This window comes from Lethenteron reissneri, chromosome 9 (genome assembly GCF_015708825.2).
Source record: "Lethenteron reissneri isolate LAM-NWPU_2019-01 chromosome 9, ASM1570882v1, whole genome shotgun sequence".
In the NCBI taxonomy this organism is placed as follows: Eukaryota; Metazoa; Chordata; class Hyperoartia; order Petromyzontiformes; family Petromyzontidae; genus Lethenteron; species Lethenteron reissneri.
In genome coordinates, this window is record NC_083787.1 from 10,788,335 (window position 1) to 10,808,696 (window position 20,362).

General features: G+C 46.5%; 1 protein-coding gene across 2 annotated transcripts; it reads right to left on the bottom strand.

The window, feature by feature from the left end:
- Window positions 1-6,100: 6,100 nt before the first annotated feature.
- Window positions 6,101-18,646, bottom strand: LOC133340256 (pyruvate dehydrogenase [acetyl-transferring]-phosphatase 1, mitochondrial-like). 2 transcript variants are annotated; one of them, XM_061548309.1, is made up of 8 exons: window positions 18,344-18,646; window positions 16,047-16,106; window positions 14,898-15,056; window positions 13,830-14,201; window positions 11,905-12,152; window positions 11,212-11,442; window positions 8,096-8,276; window positions 6,101-7,671 (listed from the first exon to the last, which is right to left on the bottom strand). In XM_061548309.1, the coding sequence occupies exons 1-8, from the start codon at window positions 18,629-18,631 to the stop codon at window positions 7,393-7,395; spliced, it is 1,818 nt and encodes a 605-aa protein (XP_061404293.1). In that variant the 5' UTR covers window positions 18,632-18,646; the 3' UTR covers window positions 6,101-7,392. The 2 variants fall into 2 exon arrangements, with proteins under 2 accessions (XP_061404293.1, XP_061404294.1); XM_061548310.1 differs by having other exon boundaries at window positions 16,047-16,236; window positions 18,344-18,465.
- Window positions 18,647-20,362: the final 1,716 nt, after the last annotated feature.

The following is a 20,362-nucleotide window of genomic DNA, read 5'->3' on the forward strand; positions in this document are numbered from 1 at the left end:
GTTCCTCGTAGACTGCTTTCGTGGAGATTGGAACTCCTGCACACCAGACCTATGCTACAGCACCTCCAGACATAACCGGCAAAAGGAAACCAATACGTCTTAAGTACACCATATTCTGAATTGTTTGGTGCAAAAAGTTAAAGGGAATAAGCATCGTCAACATTGACACAAATCCACACCCAAGTAAAATGTAGACCTTTTTCAACAACAAATGTGAACGCGCAGAATGCGACGGGGCTTGAATCACGTGCATTATAGCGTCAGTTTCAGGATGTGCAACATTTTAGTGGTCTGCATGGCACGCCTTAAAAATGCGTTTAAAAAAAAAACTTTCGGATTAACGTTGGTATTAACCAAAAAAGATATGATTTTTTTTAATGGGTTAAGGAAATAGAAAATTACGACTTTAACATACTAAGTTCAAAATACTATAGAAAATGTATATAAAAACCTGTATTATGGAGACATTTAATACTTAAATGACATTTCAACAATGTGACCTAAAAATACGTTGATAAGTGAACACATGAAAAATCCTAAATATGTGAAGTATTCACCCTGCCACACCTTCACAATCACGCTTGTGCAATGTACATTGCAGTCTGACTCCCATAAAACCCTACCTATGGTCTCTGCACCCTTACAGATCGGCAGCCAGCTTCCAGCCAGCTTTGTACGTGTGTATTTGACGAGTGGGTGCCATGAGTAGAGGTGCACCCCTGAGACAGTCTATAAGCTACCTGGAGTAGCCCAGTTTCATGTATTAGGTATAGCCCTGTGAGCCATTCAGCTCTTGAATCGGGTGAAACCGCAACAAACAAAAACATGAACAAGAAACATCTTAAAGTGACTACGCGCAAACAGAAAAATCCAGGAAAAAACAGCAAAGTCTTCCAGAAAAAGCACCGTGTATCAACGCTGTGTGCAAAATTCCCAGTGGGATGCAAGTCAAACAATAACCATCAGACAATTTAGATTGAAGTTATCAGTCTAACTCTACTACAACAAACAAAACATGGCTAAACCAAAACGTTTTCGAAATCACCAAAATAAAGCTCAAAGGGCGGCCAAGTTCCAGGGAGGTGGCTGCCTGGTTGGCCACAAATGCCCTGAACTACCTAGACGCGGTCATGCTCGCGCGCCGGAGCTCTCAACCCCTCGCCCAGCTAAAATAAACACAAACCAACCAAGAATGTAGACTGTCGTATCTAGATTTGTATCGTTCCTTTATCCAAGGTGCTTTGCATCAATGATTTTTAAATGTACATATGATGCAAAGTGGTTGAGATAAATAGTGCAGACTATTAACACGTTCTTTCGGAGTGGGCAGATAGGAACTTGGTTGGACAGCGCATTCGTGCACGACAGACAGACAAATAATCCCTGGTGGGCAGTGTGGAACCTGTTGTTCCTACCTGTATAAGTGTAGTGTATCGTGTCGTGTATATTGTAGTGTGTAGGTTAAACGTTGAGTTTACTCCACGTCGGCCAGCCCCCCTCATTAATAATCATGAACAGGTGATATCCTCCAAATGGACCCCCCCCCTCATTGATAATCATGAGCATGTGATGTAACTCCACATCGAACAGCCCCCCTCATTAATAATCATGAACTAGGTGATATCCTCCAAATGGACCCCCCCCCCTCATTAATAATCATGAGCATGTGACGTAACTCCATATCGAACAGCCCCCGTCATTAATAATCATTATAAGGTGACGTCCTCCAAATAGACACCCCCTCATTAATAATTAGCGGATGACGTCACTCCACATGGGGGGGGGGGGGCGAGGCGCCTCCTCCCCCCTCGGCGTCAACTCACAACCCTCACGACAAAGACAGAACCCTCAAGTCAGCAATCTCTGTAACGCTGTTGAGACATAGAAGTAAAAAGGACGTCGTGATGAACAAGGGATTATCACCTTCAAATGAAATAAGTCTGTGTCACCGCGCCCTTACAAATTGCACACGCATTAATGCAATGAATATCACGTCGCCGGTCTGCTTTTCACTTGCAAGTTTCAGATTTACTGCAATACACCCGTCCTTAGACGGGCAAAAGGCTAGTGAGATATGTTTTCCACAACAGTGTAAAAGAACAAACTTATTTAAAACGCGGTTTCAAGTTATTGTTTTAATGAAAATGCTTTCATTTCGGTTCCACGTTTCATTTTAATTTCATTAAAGCAGTTTAGTAATATTGCAAAGAAGTACTAGGGAGCTGTAGTGGTTGCATTTTGCGAAAACGGAGCACCCCGACAGCATTAAATGTTTGAGACCGTGAGCGTAATAATGTGATGAGACAAGCGGAGCCGCGGTATATAATAGTCTGGGTGCGAATGTGCGACCGACTGCTGCACCCCCTGAGCTGATAATGTAGTTACGCTACTGCATTAGGGGCATCGATATGTGTAGTGATAGGGGTAGGGCTGGTCGGAGCTGGGCGGCAGGGGGTAAAGTAGTAGCAGGATGGGCTCGGGAGACGAGATGGGTTATTGTGAAGTTGATTGTTTTCTGTGCTGCAGTGGGAGTTTGTTCAGTGAATGGGGAACGAGAAGGGAACAGGAACGAGCGAGCGAGACTGGGCGCAAGGTGAGGGAAGGCAGAGAAGTGGGCACTAGAGATTGGGAGCGGTGAGGACGGGATGGGTCAGAGGAAGATTTGAGCGAAGCGAGATTAGGTGGGGCAAGAGCATGGGTGGAGTTTGACTTCTATATTTGTGTGGGGCGGGGGGGGGGCATGGATTCGTTAAGCATCGCGGGTGCATGTCGTTAATTAATTTTAAATCTTAATTGTAAACTAATGAAAATAATAAATAATAAAAATAAAACATAATAAAATAAAATAATTCTCACGACGTTTCGGCTACAACGCAAGCAGCCGTCTTCAGGTGAAGAATGAGACAATGCCAAGCTAGGAGCTTATATATAAGCTGCGTTGGAGGTGGAAGAAAGAGCGCCTTAACAAAAGAATGTGCATATGAAGAGGAATTTAGCATATTCATGGCGAATGCGTAGGAGGTGGGCGGGGGGGTTTCAAAGTCATATTATGCCCATGCATTATGCAGGATCAACAGCACCAAGGGGGGGGTGCAGGGATTAGCAGTAACAAAGGAAAGGAATGTTAATGACATGTAGCTGCAGTTACTCAACAACCACGTAGAAAACTAAAGTATAAACTACATAAAAAACTAAAGTATAAATAGCATAGCACCATCAGTATACTTACTATACTCTACACTAAGCTGAGTTACTAACAGCAAGTAATACATTACAATTCTACGTCGTAAAAATTATATAATATGCTTCCATCTAAACTTTATTCTATTGCATCACACGAGCATATACCGTACTATATACTGCCAACATTAAATTATATACTGTATTGCTGTAAACCAACCTATATCTTATACATTTAATATAACACTATGTATTATTCTACCCACCCTAATGTGTGTCGAAATGGTTTATTACGTCCTTCCAATGATTGCTAAGCCAGAATCCATCTTCTCGGTTAAAATTGTCTCTGTGTTTGTATATGTGGATCGCCTCATGAACGAACCGAGAAGATGGATTCTGGCTTAGCAATCATTGGAAGGACGTAATAAACCATTTCGACACACATTAGGGTGGGTAGAATAATACATAGTGTTATATTAAATGTATAAGATATAGGTTGGTTTACAGCAATACAGTATATAATTTAATGTTGGCAGTATATAGTACGGTATATGCTCGTGTGATGCAATAGAATAAAGTTTAGATGGAAGCATATTATATAATTTTTACGACGTAGAATTGTAATGTATTACTTGCTGTTAGTAACTCAGCTTAGTGTAGAGTATAGTAAGTATACTGATGGTGCTATGCTATTTATACTTTAGTTTTTAATGTAGTTTATACTTTAGTTTTCTACGTGGTTGTTGAGTAACTGCAGCTACATGTCATTAACATTCCTTTCCTTTGTTACTGCTAATCCCTGCACCCCCCCCTTGGTGCTGTTGATCCTGCATAATGCATGGGGCATAATATGACTTTGAAACCCCCCCGCCCACCTCCTACGCATTTTCCATGAATATGCTAAATTCCTCTTCATATGCACATTCTTTTGTTAAGGCGCTCTTTCTTCCACCTCCAACGCAGCTTATATATAAGCTCCTAGCTTGGCATTGTCTCATTCTTCACCTGAAGACGGCTGCTTGCGTTGTAGCCGAAACGTCGTGAGAATTATTTTATTTTATTATGTTTTATTTTTATTATTTTATTACTTCCCTTCTACGTGACTTTACCGAAAGAACCAAGAAGATGAATCCCTGCAGTCACGAAAGCTTTAAATCGAAATGTAATGAAAATAAATTTATAAAAGTGCCGTTTCAAAACGGGCACATTTTTTATTTTATTTGTTTGTGTTTCTCCCTTGTGATGGGACTTTGAAAGATGAACGTTGAGGGCACGGAGTGACCAATAAGGTCTGAATTGGTCTGCAATAAGGTAGACACTGATAAGGGGTTTACAAGTATGATGTACATATGGCGATAAAAAATACTATTAATTCGCAATACCATCTATGCAAATGTTACAATGTCTATTCAGTTGCAGTATTGAAGGCCAAGTAAATGTAAATCTTCATTCAAGTTTAATAAGAGCTCGAATTTCCCAGCCAACCAACACACCGTTATAATTAAGAACCACCTTTGGAGAAATGCCCCCACCCCCTCCCCGTCGTCACAGGTTGACACGAATTGCCATGAACATAACGACATCCGCCTATTACACATGGCCACCCCTCCACCCAAGTGCTACATATGTGCACGATAAAACTTGCGTCAATTCTCGGACCCTTTCCAGACACACACACACGTGATGCTTTCCCGAGCAGGCATCCTCCAAGAGCCGCTCCACACACGAGATTGCGCGCATTGCACATCCGTTAAAAAACACCGAGAACGTGGCTTTAGAGTCAGCATCCTGGATGCTTTCCCAATTAAGTCATTGCAATGATAAAGGCATCCCCATGTAGGAATTTGGGATGGTACGAGTCAAACAAGTGTTTTCCACAGTGGCCCAACTTCGTTGAAACACTGGAAAAAAGTGCTTCTCCCGGGAACTCTGTCAGCACGACGGCTGCGAGACACGACTACCTCGTTCCACCTGGAAATCTTCACCGGTGTCTCGAGGTTTTTTTTCAGGAACGGCTCTGCCAAGTGTTCGCAGTGAGGCGGGGCAATGCTGCTATTCGTGTCATCTCAATTGAGTAATTTGCAGATAATTTTTTCCAGCAATGGGATGTTTGGCCAATACCAATTACATTGCATGTTTGTTTTGTTTACCTGTGGCAGAAACCCGTAAAACTCGGGAGGAAAACCCATGCAGAACAGGGGGCGTGCAAACTCCACACGGAAGGAACCCAAGTTGGGAATTAAACTATGAACATTTATTTCCTGAGGTACGATTGTTACCATTGGGCAACCATCCAGCCCGAATAAAAACGATTGTGAGAATTCCATATTTATTGAAAAATTAAGTTTTAAACAATTGGCATTTTTGGCCATAAACGAGAGATTCGCGTGTTGATTTTTTTGGGTGAAAATTTGTATTGTAAGTCTCACTCTCCTTCAATATACTGTGCAGCATTCTCAAGCCATTGTATTGCTGACGCAGACCTTTCCAAACTCCACACGAAGATTCACCGCCGTAGGGAAACTCAACGGTTCCAAATACCATCCACAAAATCGTTGGGTGCACAAAGTTAACTTTATTTCCCTATTAAATTAAAACACGGAGCATATTTGCACCTCTTACCTGCATTTTCTCGTGCCTCTTGCTCTCATATTACATTTGCACTGTTTGTTTATCCGCGTGTTCCGAATTACGACCATTAAATACCTCGTTTGTTCACTGTACAATATTCCTTCAGGACTCTGTAGTAATTTTCTGCACTATTGATGCTTTTTTATCTTTGCTGCTGTGCTCACGCACCACGGATTGCAATTATAAAGTCACAAAAACCTAAGAATATGAATCCTTGCAGTCACGAAAGCTTCAAATCTAGAATTACTTTATAAACTGCAGAAAAAACGAGGATGCATCAGACAAGTAAAACAGTCCATCGTCATTTTATAAGCATCGCCAACCTTTACACAAATCCACATCCAAATGACAAAAATAAATATGAGATTCCAAACTGTCTTCATAGTAAAGTTTGTGCGGCCACTTTAAATATGAATAACCGCAGAGCGCGACGTGGCTTGCATCCCGCTGCCGTGTATCTTCATTCAGTCTGACGCTGCGCAAACATTTTCAAACGAAAGTCTGCAAACCCACTACCGAAAAATACGTGCTTAAAAAAGTTTCATTTGGATACATTCGAGCAATTGTGACATTGTTGTGTGTTAAACGGCAGCATTTTAGAAGTCGTCATTGCGATTCCCTTTTTGCTTTACAGGTGCCACTTACGATACACAAAACTCGCTAAAATATCAAACACAAACTCCAGAACACCTCTAAAAAGGCAAAGTGACGTTACAGACAGTTGCGTGACGTTACAGACAGTTGCGCTCAGTGCAACATCTGTCGTTCATCGATAAACGTTCTTCGGGTCTGTGCGCTTTAAAACTCTCTCATTTGCGGCATTGTCACAGACCGGCGCGCACGGGGGTTTAGTTTTCCTTAACGATGTGCACTGACGTTGGCCGTGCATGGTGGCAGTAGCAGTGCTGCCATCGCTGGGTCACCCATGGTTGCGCTTTGCACCACTACTACCAGCCGCCAGCTCCGCTCCTGGCTTTGTTCTGAAATCGTCAGTTACCCACTTGTGCAACCACCCCAACGGAGTGTGCGTGTGCATGATCGCGGACGACGCAGTAAAATAAATGGAGATTGTAGAGCCGTACCTAGGCTGTGTGTCCTGGGCTGTCAGACACAGTTTTGACGTTTTGTTCACAAGATAAAAACGTCTCCAAAAGTTATGGTCAGGCAACAGCATTGTCGTGCTGCAATAATCGTTTGATTGATGCGCTGAAATGGGAGGGACTTCAGAGTGATGCCACTAAAGTGCTAAAATTACAATTGTGCGACTTCATCTCTCACAGATCAAATGTACAATGTGTATTATTTATATTTCGTCTATGAATCAAAACACTGTACAGAAGCAGTGTGTGTATATATTTTGTTTATACAGAGGCTGTTGGTGATAGGCAGAGTAAAAAAGGCTCTTAAACCTGGACTTCGAACAGGGGCAAGAAGATGACAGTACGGACGGCTGGAGGAGGTGTCAGACCATAGGAGCAGCAGAATGGAGCTTCCAACTCGTGCCAGACAGCCCAGGACCAGTGGCCCGAGTACAAATCCACAGTTCGAACGACGTTTTATTTTGAGTCGCAGGGACCCCACCTAAGCACGTCCCATCTGATCGTCGTCCTCGTCGTCATCCTCGGCCTCGTCGCGGGCGTGGTGGTGGTAGCGTCCGGCGGCGCGCGTGTCAATGCGGAGCACTGTGAGCGTGATGTCGTCACGGTGAAGGCGCGCCATGTCCTCGGGCAGTGCCAGCATGCGCGCCAGCAGGTCGGGCTCCACGCCACCCCACTCGCCACGCCCCACCGCATGCCGCACAAGCAAGGTCGCCGGGTTGCGGTCCCAGCCGTCCGTGGGGGCCAGGGCGGCCTTACGGGCCTGTACATTTGTGGGCCAGGTGAGGGGGAGAACGAAATGCTGGGGTCATGGACAATGAGAGTCACGAACGTGGGTGTCATGGAACACCGGGATCAAGGAACACTGGGGTCACAACGGAGTCACAGCCAGCCAGCCATGTAGCATACCCTCGTTTGAAAGATCCGACGCACAAGTGGCAGGGTTTGTCCCAGCACGGCCACATGCCCTGTATAGCTGAGACACATTGTAATAATATCATCATCGTCGTAAACCGACTTTATTCATAACGAGGTCTTTTGCAAACGATATCTTCTTGTAGGCCACATTACACCACGGCGTAGTGCCACACGGACAAGACGATTTTGCGACATCGTACTTGCAGGTGTGACGACGGTACCCGTGCTGCGGTACGTCGTGCGCGCGGTACGTGTGCGCGCGTCAGTACCTGCAGCAGGGCAAGCATGTCGGCGAGCGTGAGGGGGCGTCCCCGTGGCAACGGCTGGAGTGCGGGGCGCGATGGTGCACGGTCCAGGTGCTCGCCCACGAGCCGCACCACCTCCTGGCGGTGCATCACCTCCCACAGGCCGTCCGTGGCCAGCACCACAAACTCGTCCTGCGGGCGCAGCCTGCTCACCGCCACGCCGCCACCAGGGCCGGTGGTGGGGAGGCAAAGTGACGGTAAGGTCGGGGTTGAGGTGGGATGTGGGGGAGGTTAGCAACAAGGTGACAGTGAAGCGAGGGTCAGGATAGAATGAGGTGAGAATGAAGGTAACATGAGAGAGATATGGGTGAGGTAAGGATAAGAGGAGGGGAAGTGAGGTAATGGTGAGGGGAAAGCGAGGTGAGAATGAAGTGAGGGTGGGGTGAGGGGTGAGGAGAAGACGTGGGGAAAATAGAATGTAATTCGAATTTACTGGAGTATTGTGATCTAGACACAACCGTGGGGAGAGAACCATCTGAGGACCCAATCAAAACCATCACCTTGCCATACATAGCAGGGGTCACCAAAAAGATTTCCAAAATCATGAGCCGACACAAGATCCAGGTACGATTCAACACAATACATAAAATTCGTGATTTGATCCCTTCTGTGAAGGATGCGATCCCCGGCATGCAATACCCCGGCGTCTACAAACTAAGCTGTGTTTCTGGCAGCAGTTACATTGGGGAAACTAAGCGACATGTCTCAGACCGGGTCTGTGCACATAAAGAAGATCTGAAACACGGTAGGACCAATACCTCAGCCGTGGCCGATCATTATTTTAACGTTGTGGGCACACACGAAATTGATTTTGCCAAGACGAAGGTACTCTGCAAACCCACTGGCTATTAACAAAGATTCGTTCATGAAGCCATCCAGATATATAAACACAGACACAATTTCAACTGAGAAGATGGGTACAAACTGAGCAACCATTGGAAGGACGTTATTAACCAGTTTAGGTCATAACTGGCTGTGATGTTCCTATCTTACCTACCTATGTTAGCAGTTATATTCGACTCTCTGAGTTACATTCACTAACACAGCCACCGTTAGCTGTGCTAGTAAATGGCGGCTTGTCATTCTTTTCCACCTCCATGTGGCCACTGCGCTGTGCGATCTTTCGCCGAGCTTTAAATTTCTTACATTGACATGCTAATCTCCCACAATACAATGGCCACCCCCCACAGCTCCGTAGTACCTCCCCCACATTGGCATTAGCTGCCCCGCCCATCTCTAAACCATTTGTAAACAGCTCTTTGATTGGTGTAGACCTACTGCATGTTACGGAGACCTCTCCTACATGAACATTAGCTGCCCCGCCCATCTCTAAATCTTTATAAACAGTCTGCCTCGGCAGATTTCCCCCGCTTTTTTCACCTGAAGATGATTGCTTGTGTTGCGATCGAAACGTCGTGATATTGTATTATTTTTCCTATCTACGTGGCTTTACCAAAAGACCCAAAGAATATGAATTCCTGCAGTCCCAAAAGCTTTAAGTCAAGATCTAGACAAAGATTAAGCACTCAACAACTGTACGTATTGATCAGTTACTTTACGGAAAGACAGATATAAATTACCAATGATAAATGTAACTACATGTCATTTTTGGCGTGCGGTCATTGGTGATTGAGCTGAGAACCATCCATTCACTAAATATGAGAACCCGGCTTAATCACCGGCAGTGGCTAAAACCTGTATTCGAACCCAGGACCTCAATGGTGCTGGATTAGCGCTCTGACCTCTGACCTCAAAGTCACCCAGCCACTGCCCAGAAATGCTCTACTTGAAAATGGGCAAATCAAGTGGATGGAGAAGTTAATTGTTATTAAACTCATTTTAGACTATGGGTGTATGGGGAGACCACCTCTGGATTGCAAAAAAAGAAAAATTCTCGTAACTTTTCAACTGTCAATTTAAAAAACTGGTCATCGGGAAAACATTTTAAAAATGTTATTCTCATCAGGCCCACGGTATTTAGTTGCAGTCTTCAGCTCTTAGTATCCACTGTATCTCTATCACCTCTCTGTTTATACATAAAGATGGGCCATTGCACGAAATGTCAGCAATTATATATTTTTGTAAAGGACACACACACACACACACAGTGTTATTGATGAACATGTTGAGTCCAATTAAATTGGTGTGAATGTTTTTAAACTAAATAAATATTTTGCTGTACAGCCCTTAATAAATCAATTACAAGACAAACAACAATCAATTCAAGCATCGATTGTTGTTTTGTTACCATCCCCGTAGTATTTTTTATATTTAGCTTCTATACAGGTGACGACATGACACCACGTGACCTGCTAACATACACTCATTTTATTACCAGGCCTTCGCTGCAGGATCCTGATTGCACATCTTTCTTTCCGTCTTTCCATGTTTGGGGTGGGGGGGGGGTGGGAGGTTAGGGTCCATGAAGAAGTAATGAAAATAACAGCTTCGTCACACCGATGATGATGATGAAGAAGCTGTTGTTGCGGCAAAAGACATCGAGTGGGAATGGGCAGCACATGTCATGAGGGCAGATGACGAGAGCTAAGAGACGAAACTAACAGCGGAGTGGAGACAAATAACAGAGTTCGGAGGTCACGTCTGGACAGGAGCAACTGGGGAATGAAAGGAGTAGCAATACATATGAGAGGGCCTTTGCTCAACAGTGGAAAGTTACAGACTAACAACAACAGAATCATTATTATCGCCACGGTGGCGAGATGTTAACTACCTCACCTGGTATGCAGCAGGTCATGGATTCGATCCCAACCCAGATGCCTGTATATTTGGAGTTTGCATGTCTCTTTCCCTATGGTCGCGTGGATTTTTCTCCGAGTCCTCTGGTTTTTCCCTCCACATTTAGAAACGTGCGTTTAGAGTATTTGGCTGCTATAAATTTCCACATAAGCCAAAAGAGCTATACAGCTCAGTGGGCCTTTCCTGGTAAAAGAAAAATAGTTCCTTAAATAGTTTTTTGTTTCAAAGAGTCTCAAGACTCTTTTTCATCAGGGTCCTGCCAAGTCTTTCGAGGAAGGGGGATGGCGATCGCTTTACGTGGACTTCCAACTGAGCTCGCTCACCTATGGTGCGTGATCTCGGGCTTGGCGGTGAGGTACGGCGGCGTGTGGTAGTTGGGCGGGAAGAAATACTGGCGCCCGGCGTAGCCCGTCTCGTCCAGCACGCGCCGCTGAAGCTCCACACTCCACTTGAACCTCACATCGCCGAACGCACGCGTCGGCATCAGCAGCCCGAGCAGCCGCCCCCCACGCACCACCGTCTTGCGCTCCTTCATGGGGTGCTCCGCACGCAGCCTACGTAGGAGCGGAGACGTGGAGCCGGGCACGACAACAACCACAACACTACGGATTTCACAGATCGTTCGTCAGGTGTTTTCTTCCTCTTTATTTTGCCATTAAACAATCAACTATTTTTTTTATTTTACCAGGTAAGGCCCACTGAGCTATATAGCTCTGTTTCAGAAGCGACCTGACCACAAATGATAGCTCAACGAAGTTGCTTATCATGTGGAAATTTATAGCAGCCAAATACTCTAAATGCACATTTCTAAATGTGGAGGGAAAAACCAGAGCACCCGAATAAAAATCCACGCAACCACGGGCAGAGACATGCAATCTCCAAATATACAGGCACCAGGGTCGGGATCGAACCCACGACCTCCTGTATACCAGGCGATGTAGTTAACATCTCGCCACCGTGGAACCCCTTCATCATGCCCCCTTCCGGGCACCGTCAGCGCAAGGCGACCAGCGCACCTGGCGACCTCCTTCTCATTCTGCGCCGAGTGGTCGTTGGTGAGCGAGAGGGCGCTCCAGGAGCCGTCAGTGCGGCGCACGCCCAGCACGGCGCGGCTATCGCCCACATTGGCGACGTGGAGGTCAGGCCCGTGCACGTGCGCCACGCACGCCGTGCAGCCTGAGAAGGCTGTGCGCCGGGCTTTGCGTGCCAGCGATGGGTGCTCCCACGGCACCTGCGCCTCCAGCGAGATATCCGAGTCCAGTCTCTGTGCACAATCGCGGCGGCAGTGGTTAGATTCGCATCGAGCGTGCACGAGTAAAACTAAACTCTTTGATTGCTGCAGCCGTCATTCATTTTTTTTCATACGGCTGATGTGGATGCACAGAAACAACTGCAAGATTTGTGTTTTTTAAGGAAAGCCTTGAGGTGTCACCCCAGGTATACAGACGACTTTCAACAGCAGTGAACATCAGGTACCACCACCCTCCACCACTCTCTTGACATAATAATGCCCTCTATGTATCCAGGAAAGCCTCACTCAATCTTCCACCACCATAAACCATGATCAGTGCACTGCTGGATGAAGGCCTCGCCAAGCTTTCGCCATCTCTCACGATCCCGCAATGTCAGGATCCACCTGACGCCCGCACACATGCTCGGTCATTCTCTCCATCTCCTCTGTGTACATCCTCCAGGGCGCGTTTTCCTCCCTTGGCTACCATCAGTGGCACGGATACTTGATAACTAATTTGCGTTGGGCAGTGATTTATTTCTAGAGCACAGCTCATTAATGAGCATCTGTTTCGCTCCATCACCCCAGCAATGATGCGGAAAGCGTGGAACGAGTCCAGCGACGCGCGCGTGCACGCCTGTTGTGCTCAGCTCGGGTCGTTCTGGCAGAGAACGGCACACGGCTAATCCGACGGGACATGCTGCACGCACGTACAAACACACATACGTACCCACTCGTTCACACACCCCTTTGCTATTTTTAGTTTCAGCTTTGCAATAAGCTCTTATTTTGGAGCTGGAGAACACGTGAACCGCATTCTGTTTTCCCGTTGGTTTTGGGCGACGGGCACGGGCTGGCATCCACGTGGTTGTTGGCACTGGCCCCGGCCACTGCGTAAACACGGGAGCCGAAGTGATATCACGGCGAGGGCGAGCGATAGCGACGTATAATGCACGAGGTCGCGCGATCGCAGATAAAGGAACGCTCGGCGTTGTTTCTTGTTGCTTTTCAATATGCTCGCCGTACAACGCAATTACGCACTTACAGCTCGGCACTATCCAACAATAATGATAATAACAATGAGAAAAACAAGGTGCATGTCGACCGAGTGCAAAGAGGACCTTGCAGTGACAGAAGTGAATGAGCCTGGCACTTGAATTAGTGGTGTTGCCAGGTCAAAGATGTTTCCATCCAGTACCTGGTTTAGTGTGGTTGAGATATTGTTTAGGAGTGTTTTGAAGTGGTAGGTCCATGCAGTCGTCAGGACATAGGTTCACCACCACTCACCTAAACCAATCACTTTTGCAATCTGATCAAAAAATCTGTTTTGAATCATAACATTGGTCGTGAAAGCCTGCGTGTTAAATTAAATCAATTTTAACGTATAGAGCAGCTGAATTTGATCGCATCTCAAGACTGCCACACGGCCTTCTTGTACTTTTATTTCTAAGTGGAGAGACAGGCATAGGAAAGGAGCGTATTGTCTGCTTACTCATATCCGCTCTATCTCCCTGGCTTCTCTATTTATGACTTACAAAGAAAGGACATTGTTCGAAACATCACCTCATACATATTTTTCCTTTTAAAGCCACAGTATTATTGACGAGCATGTCGAGCTTTGCGCTACGTTTCTACTGACGTTTGGTCCGCATCTGGCCACCGGGTGAATCCACAGCGCACTACACAGCACCGCGTCGCACCGCCGCAGACCTTGAACGCGGTGATGAGCGCGTCGCGCACTCCGAGGCCCTCCCCGTTGTCCAGGTCGATAAGCTCCTGCCAGAACGTGCGCAGGCTCTCGCTGTAGTGCGTCCTTGCCGTGCCGCCAGGTGCCGGGCCGTGCCAGCGCAGCAGCTCCGGCGGCGCCGGGAGGTACGCCAGGCCCTGGCCCTGCGCCTGACCCAGCTCGGAGCTCAGCAGAGCCCAGCCGCCCTCCTGCAGTGCGGCCTCGCGGGCCTCAGCGGCCGCCTCCAAGTTAAGCAGAGTGTGCTGGGGCAGCAGCGCCGACGCCACGTAACCAAAGAGGCGCTCGCTCACTGCCTGCGCGCAAGTGGAGCCACCATGGCCGTCGAAGACGCCCACCTGCGTGGGTGCGGAGCGGTAATGGGGTTGAGAGAATAGAGGGGGTGGGAGAGGAAAAACAACTCGAGGGAGTGATGATGATGGTGGTGGTATTGGGTAAGAGATGATGATGAGCAAGAGATGAAGATGATGTAGCATTGAAGTTGAAAGAAGATGATGCCAATGACAGAGATTTGATTGATGATGATGGAGTGATGAGGATGATAACATGAGGGGGATTGAGACCATGGTGTAGAATAGCTGATGATGATAAGGACGATGATCATGACGCAGTTTCCCGATGGGAGAGATAATGCAGTGAGAGTTATCTCAATGAGGAAGAGGCATCACAATTGGAGCCTTGGCTTTAGCTCAGTTATCAAGGGAGGGCCTATGTGTTTGTGTACATGCACTCACTCGTGTGTACACGCGTCTGCATGATTGTGTGTGTGTGTGCATGTGTGTCTTTGTTATTTTTTGCGCCGTAGTGTAGCGGTTCAATTGCCGCTCATGACCAGAAACACGGGCGCTTAAAAAATTGAACCTGGTGCTGTGTGTAAAGCTCAGACAACGGCGGCCAGGCGTAAATATTGGCCACCTACCCCCGAGTGTGCTATGCTGGCCAACATAGGTGCTCACTAAAAGCACTTGCCCAAAGAGACTGTTAAAGGCTACATGGGGGATCTTAGTCTTTGTGTGTGTGTATGGAGGCCCCACCAGAAGCCCTCCCGTGTGCAGGCAGGTGGCGGCGGTGCGCCGGTCCTCCACGGGGGTGTTCGCCGCTAGCTGGTTGCTGTGGAGGCTGAGCACAGTCCCCCCGCGGAACTCCCGCTCCAGCTCACACTCAAACTCGTCCGTGCGCAGGATCCCATCCACCTGCAGGCAAAGGAAGGAGCCACCGCGAGTGAGATGTAAGGGATGTGGTGGACTAAGATGTGAGGACTAGTGGATGTGACTTATGGACTCCACTGCCCTCATGGGACTTTTGGTGAAGAAAAAGATGTAAGTCTATGGCACTCTATTTAAGTCTATGGATCATATTAGTATATCTATAGGTCTGTATACAAATATATAGACCATGTAAGTGCATGTGAGTCTATGGGTCTCAATGTAAGTATATGTTTCTCGACATAAGTCTATGGATCATATACATTTGTCAGAGTCTATGGGTCTTTATGTAATTCTAAGGTTCATGTAAAATGTATGCTAAACTTCTTTCGCACCGTACGTAGCCATATAAGCGTATGCAGGTCTATTGGTCTCTATGTAATAAGTATGGTGGATGTGACAAAGAGAATACACGCAGGATGTATATGTGTATGTTGAACTTATTTCGCAATGTACGTAGCCAACCGTGCTTATCAGAGGTACAGGGGAAGGAAAACAAACTAAATATAATAGGCAGTTCTAAAGAAATTCGTTTTCAAGAACAGAAGTGCGTGGAGATAGAATATCCGAGCAGTCAATCCAATGCAATAACAGGTCTTCTGGCTGAGAAGACACCAACACTCAGTGGCACGACACTATTGGTGGAGGTGTCACCTGGTAGTGTCTTATCAAAGTGGTGAGATGTTAACTACCTCGGCTGGTATGCAGGTCGTGGGATCGATCCCTACCCTGATGCCTGTATATTTGAAGTTTGCATCTTGTCCCCGTGGCCATGGATTTTTCTCCGGGTCCTTCAGTTTTTCTCTCTACATTTAGAATCAACATGCTTTTAGAGCATTTGGCTGCTATAAATTAACACGCAATAAGCCACCTCATTTAGCTATCATGTGGCCATGTCACTTCTGAAAAAGAGCTATATAGCCCAGTGGGGCTTAGCTGGTAAAATAACATGAAAAGTTTATTTCAAGTTTAGTTTACCTGCTCTGGGTTTAGCGGCGGTGAAACCTTGCGCTCCGCGGGCAGTGAGATGTAGCCTCTCTGGGCAGGACGATGCCGGGGGTCCCAGCGCGAGGGAGGAGGGGAACCGGCGACGGAGACACGGAGCGCAGCGGCGCCGTGCGCCCGTCCGACCCGGAGAGACACGCAGAGAGCACTCGTCATGGCCGATCTGAATAACAACGATAATATTAATTAAAACGAATATCGGTTGTTACAGTAGCTACAAAATTAATGATGGAAATGATAAAAAAAATCACAATAAAATACCGACATTTTTACAGCGAATTGTCAATCCAATGCTCTGATGAAGTGCTCGTGACGCCGTGTCAGACGTAGGGCGTGGTTTGACCATACTTCATGATGCTGGTCGGTATAGGCTGGTGAAGTAAAAAGTTGCCCAGTTTCAGTTCAGGCATCGCTTGCCATATTGGGCAGGTTCTTGGTTCAAGCTCCCACCATTCCCTCTGGTCGTTCCCTTGTACAGATATAATTTCTACTAAGTACCAAACAGCACCTTGATTTTCCTATCCATTGGCCTCTTTCTCCAGCTTCCATTCTCTTGAGAGAGTCTAGCAACAAAGCTTCCCCTGTGGCAACATGCTCGGCTCAGATCTTTTGATAGTTCTTTGTCACTCTTACATCTCCGTCCAACTGATTTTCACCATTAGACATCGCACCCACATCTAAAAACATTCCAGTCTTCTAAAAGCAGCATTTATATATATATATAGTACATGTATCTCCGTTGAATTTAACACTAAGCCCAATAACAGGGGTACAAACTAAATAAGTATGTTCAGAAATAGAAAGACAAATATTTAATAATAATGGTAACAATTCTAGCGATGATAATAGGATAATATGCTGAGGGTCAGGTATTTGGAGTCAGATGGGGGCGGTTAAATCCTAGGAGACGCGACTGGGTCAGGTGAGAGAAGGAACGTTTAAACTTTTAAAGAATTGGCCAAGCGCACCGATTAAGGCCGGCACAGCAAACGAGGCTATGCTTGGCTAGCACCAAGCCCGGGCTCCCTTCGTCTCCCCAGTGGCGATGGTTATACATCGCATCAGGTACTCAGTTAGGGCTAGGTTGACCTAAGAGATGTCAAGGCCCAGGTTCAGATATTCGTCACCGTTGTTAGCTGTGGAGCAGGAATAGAACTCGGGTTGCTGGGTCCGTGGCACAGTGCGCGAACTACGCTCTCCATCCTTGAGACCACAGCAACCCTCATCTCCCCTTCCCCATTACCACCACCTCCAACCAACAAACCTCCAACCACCAGTTGAAGGCAGCTATGAAGTGCGATAGCCCCACCAACTGCCTGGCTCCTGTGTGTGACCTTCACGTCGTCTCCTCAACCGGTTTACCACTATAACCACATAGCGGTCAACCCCTTATCAGTGCCTACCTTATTACAGACCAATTCAGACCTTATTGATCACCCCCTGCTCTTATAAATATCAACGTTCATCCTACAAAATGCCATCACAAGGGAGAAACACAAACAGACGACACATTTTTTGCCCGTATTGAAACGGCTGTACGGACCTGAAAACTAAATTTCCATGTACAAGAATGCGGGGTAAACCCTATGGGTTGACAGCTATGTATAAACCATCGGTAGAATCATCACCAGATACACATCATCACAATCAGCAATCCCATCAAGATAAGCATCAATAGCAGCAACATCCTCATCGGATAGCAACAGTACAATCAGTATCACCATCACAACTAGACATTCCATCATCATCAATAACATCATCATCAGCGGCAGCTTTATCATTGCGACGGATTGGTAAAAGTTATGTACTATATCTATTATAAGTTTGAGCAAAATAATTATCCATCATCAGCAGCGTCATGAAGAGCAGCAAGCGGTTGAATCAGCATAAGTAGAATCAATAGCAGTAAAAAAACCAGCATCAGCTATCAGTAACCAGAAATATAATCAGCAGTACTGTATAAGAATCGGCAGTGACAGATGAATCGGCAGTATAACTAAACATCTGCAGATTATCAGAATAATCAGCAGCAGTCTCAGACGGAGAGTTAAGGTCGCGGCCTAGTCGTGCCGCACGCACGCGAAGCCTCCGCTCTTTCCTAGGCGCCTCAACCGGCACCCCTCACCCTGGGCCAGGGTCACGCGTGGATGCTGGTATCCTCCGCTCGCACCGTCGCCGGCATCTCACAGAGCCCCGCCGTGGACTCCCTAGCGCCGGGTGAGGCGAAAACACCGCGGTTCGACTCCCCTAGCCGGGTTCCCCGGACCCACCTGAGCGAGGGTTTGAGTCCGAGTTGGGTTGGGGACGGCAGCCAGCGTCACTCGCACCCGGCCATGGCTGCCGCCGTGTGGCGAGAGGGGGGTGACGAGGTGACCCCGAGGTGACCCTGAGGTGACGAGGTGACCCCGAGGTGACGACGAGGTGACCCCGAGGTGACGAGGTGACCCCGAGATGACCTTGAGGTGAGGTGACCCCGAGGTGACGAGGTGACCCCGAGGTAACGAGGTGACCCCGAGATGACCTTGAGGTGAGGAGGTGATCCCGAGGTTCAAGTTCATTTATTAGGTATAGCCCTGTGAGCCATTCGGCTCTTGAATCGGGTGCAACCGCAACAAACAAAAAACAAAACATGACCCCGAGGTGAGGAATGTGAGATGACCCTGTACTATGTAAATTTGTAGAGAGCTTCTTTCGCACCGTACGTAACCAACCGTGCTAATCGCAGGTGCGGGGGAAGGACACCAAACTAAACACAACAATCAGTTCTAAAGCAATGAGTTTTCAATGTAGATGATTTAAAGGTGCATATCTCCAGTGGCTTCCTAATATTGAAAAGAAGAGCGTTCCAGACGGCCGCAGAAGCGCATCTGAAAGCGCCTCGCGATGCAGTGACCGCCGTTCGATGGCTAGCAGCCAAAAGCCGCTGCGAGGATGACCAGAGTTCGTGTGGTGATGGTTCAGGCTCCTTGCATGCTCCTTGCATAAACCATGGTCGGATCTTGCCGTACCCATCACTGCACGTGCCAAAGAGTTTTGTGCACGGTGCAGTCTGGTAATGTTTTTTTGCCAGACGTCCCATAGAGTAGTGAGTTGCAGTAATACAACCCCTTATCGGTGCCTATCTTATTACAAATCAATTCAGACCTTATTGGTCACCCCGTGTCCTTATAAATCTCAACGTTCATCCTACAAAGTCCGATCACAAGGGAGAAACACAAGCAAATAGACAAAAAAAATGTTGCCTGTATTGAAACGGCTCTACGCCATATGGACCTGAAAACTCAATTACCCTGTTCAAGAATACGAGGTAACCGTATGGGTTGACAGGTATAATAATCGAGCCTTGTTGATTTCACTCTTAAACACACCGGTGGGCTAAAGTAGTGAACTATTTGTCTTTTGTCAACGTGACACTTTTTTGCTGATTGGCCGTGTCGGGTGGTGGAGGGTTACGACACATTTAGAAGTAACGCGATCTAACCCAAAAACGTTTATTATAAATAATATTGGTCGCGAAAGCCTACGTATAAATGTGTCGTTAAACCTGCCACCACCCGACACAGCCAATTAGTAAGGTTTGTCACGTAATAAAACGATGCCAATTCGTTACGAGTTCAACACACCGGTTGTGTTGGAGAGTAAACCCACCACAACAATTACAATTCAAGTACGATGTTTCGCCAGTAATTACAACCAGCATAATCAGGCGACAGCCAAAGTTGTGGAGAAATCCTCCTCCTGTTTCGGTCTTAAATAGAGAGATATATGTGATGTCGTCACTTGTGTGACGATCACGCGCATCAACATATACATAAACATCAACATATGCAATAACATACACAATGTCATATGCACTCACATATGCATTGACCTATGCATGTACATACACACTAACATAAGCATTAACATATACATCACCACATAAATTAAAACATACACAAACATATGTATATTAACATTTGCATTGGCATATGCATTAACATATGCATTACCTTACAATAAGATAGACATTATAATACGCATTAACAAAAACATTAACATCTGCGAATCCTATAGTCATGAGGTAGAAGTGAGGAATGAGATGATGATGAGAGATGGGAGATAGTGGTGAGATTAGGTGATAACTGTGACGAGGTGAAATGAGTTAAGCTGTGGTAAATGAAGAGGTGAAGAATATAAGATGATGAGATGTGAAGAGGTGAGTAATGTGATTCGGAAATATGAAGATGAGGTGAGCTTTGGTAATGGAGATTACTGGTGACCGGCGAGATGAAGAGGTGAGATAAGGA

What these genes read in the sequence shown, in the direction of transcription:
- LOC133340256 (XM_061548309.1), bottom strand. Translation starts at nt 18,631, where the DNA reads ATGAACTTGAACCTCGGGATCACCTCCTCACCTCAAGGTCATCTCGGG. An exon ending in TGCACACGGGAGGGCTTCTG is followed by an intron (nt 14,202 to 14,897) that starts GTGGGGCCTCCA and finishes GCACCCACGCAG; the next exon opens with GTGGGCGTCTTCGACGGCCA. An exon ending in CCCGAGATCACGCACCATAG is followed by an intron (nt 8,277 to 11,211) that starts GTGAGCGAGCTC and finishes GGCGGTGAGCAG; the next exon opens with GCTGCGCCCGCAGGACGAGT.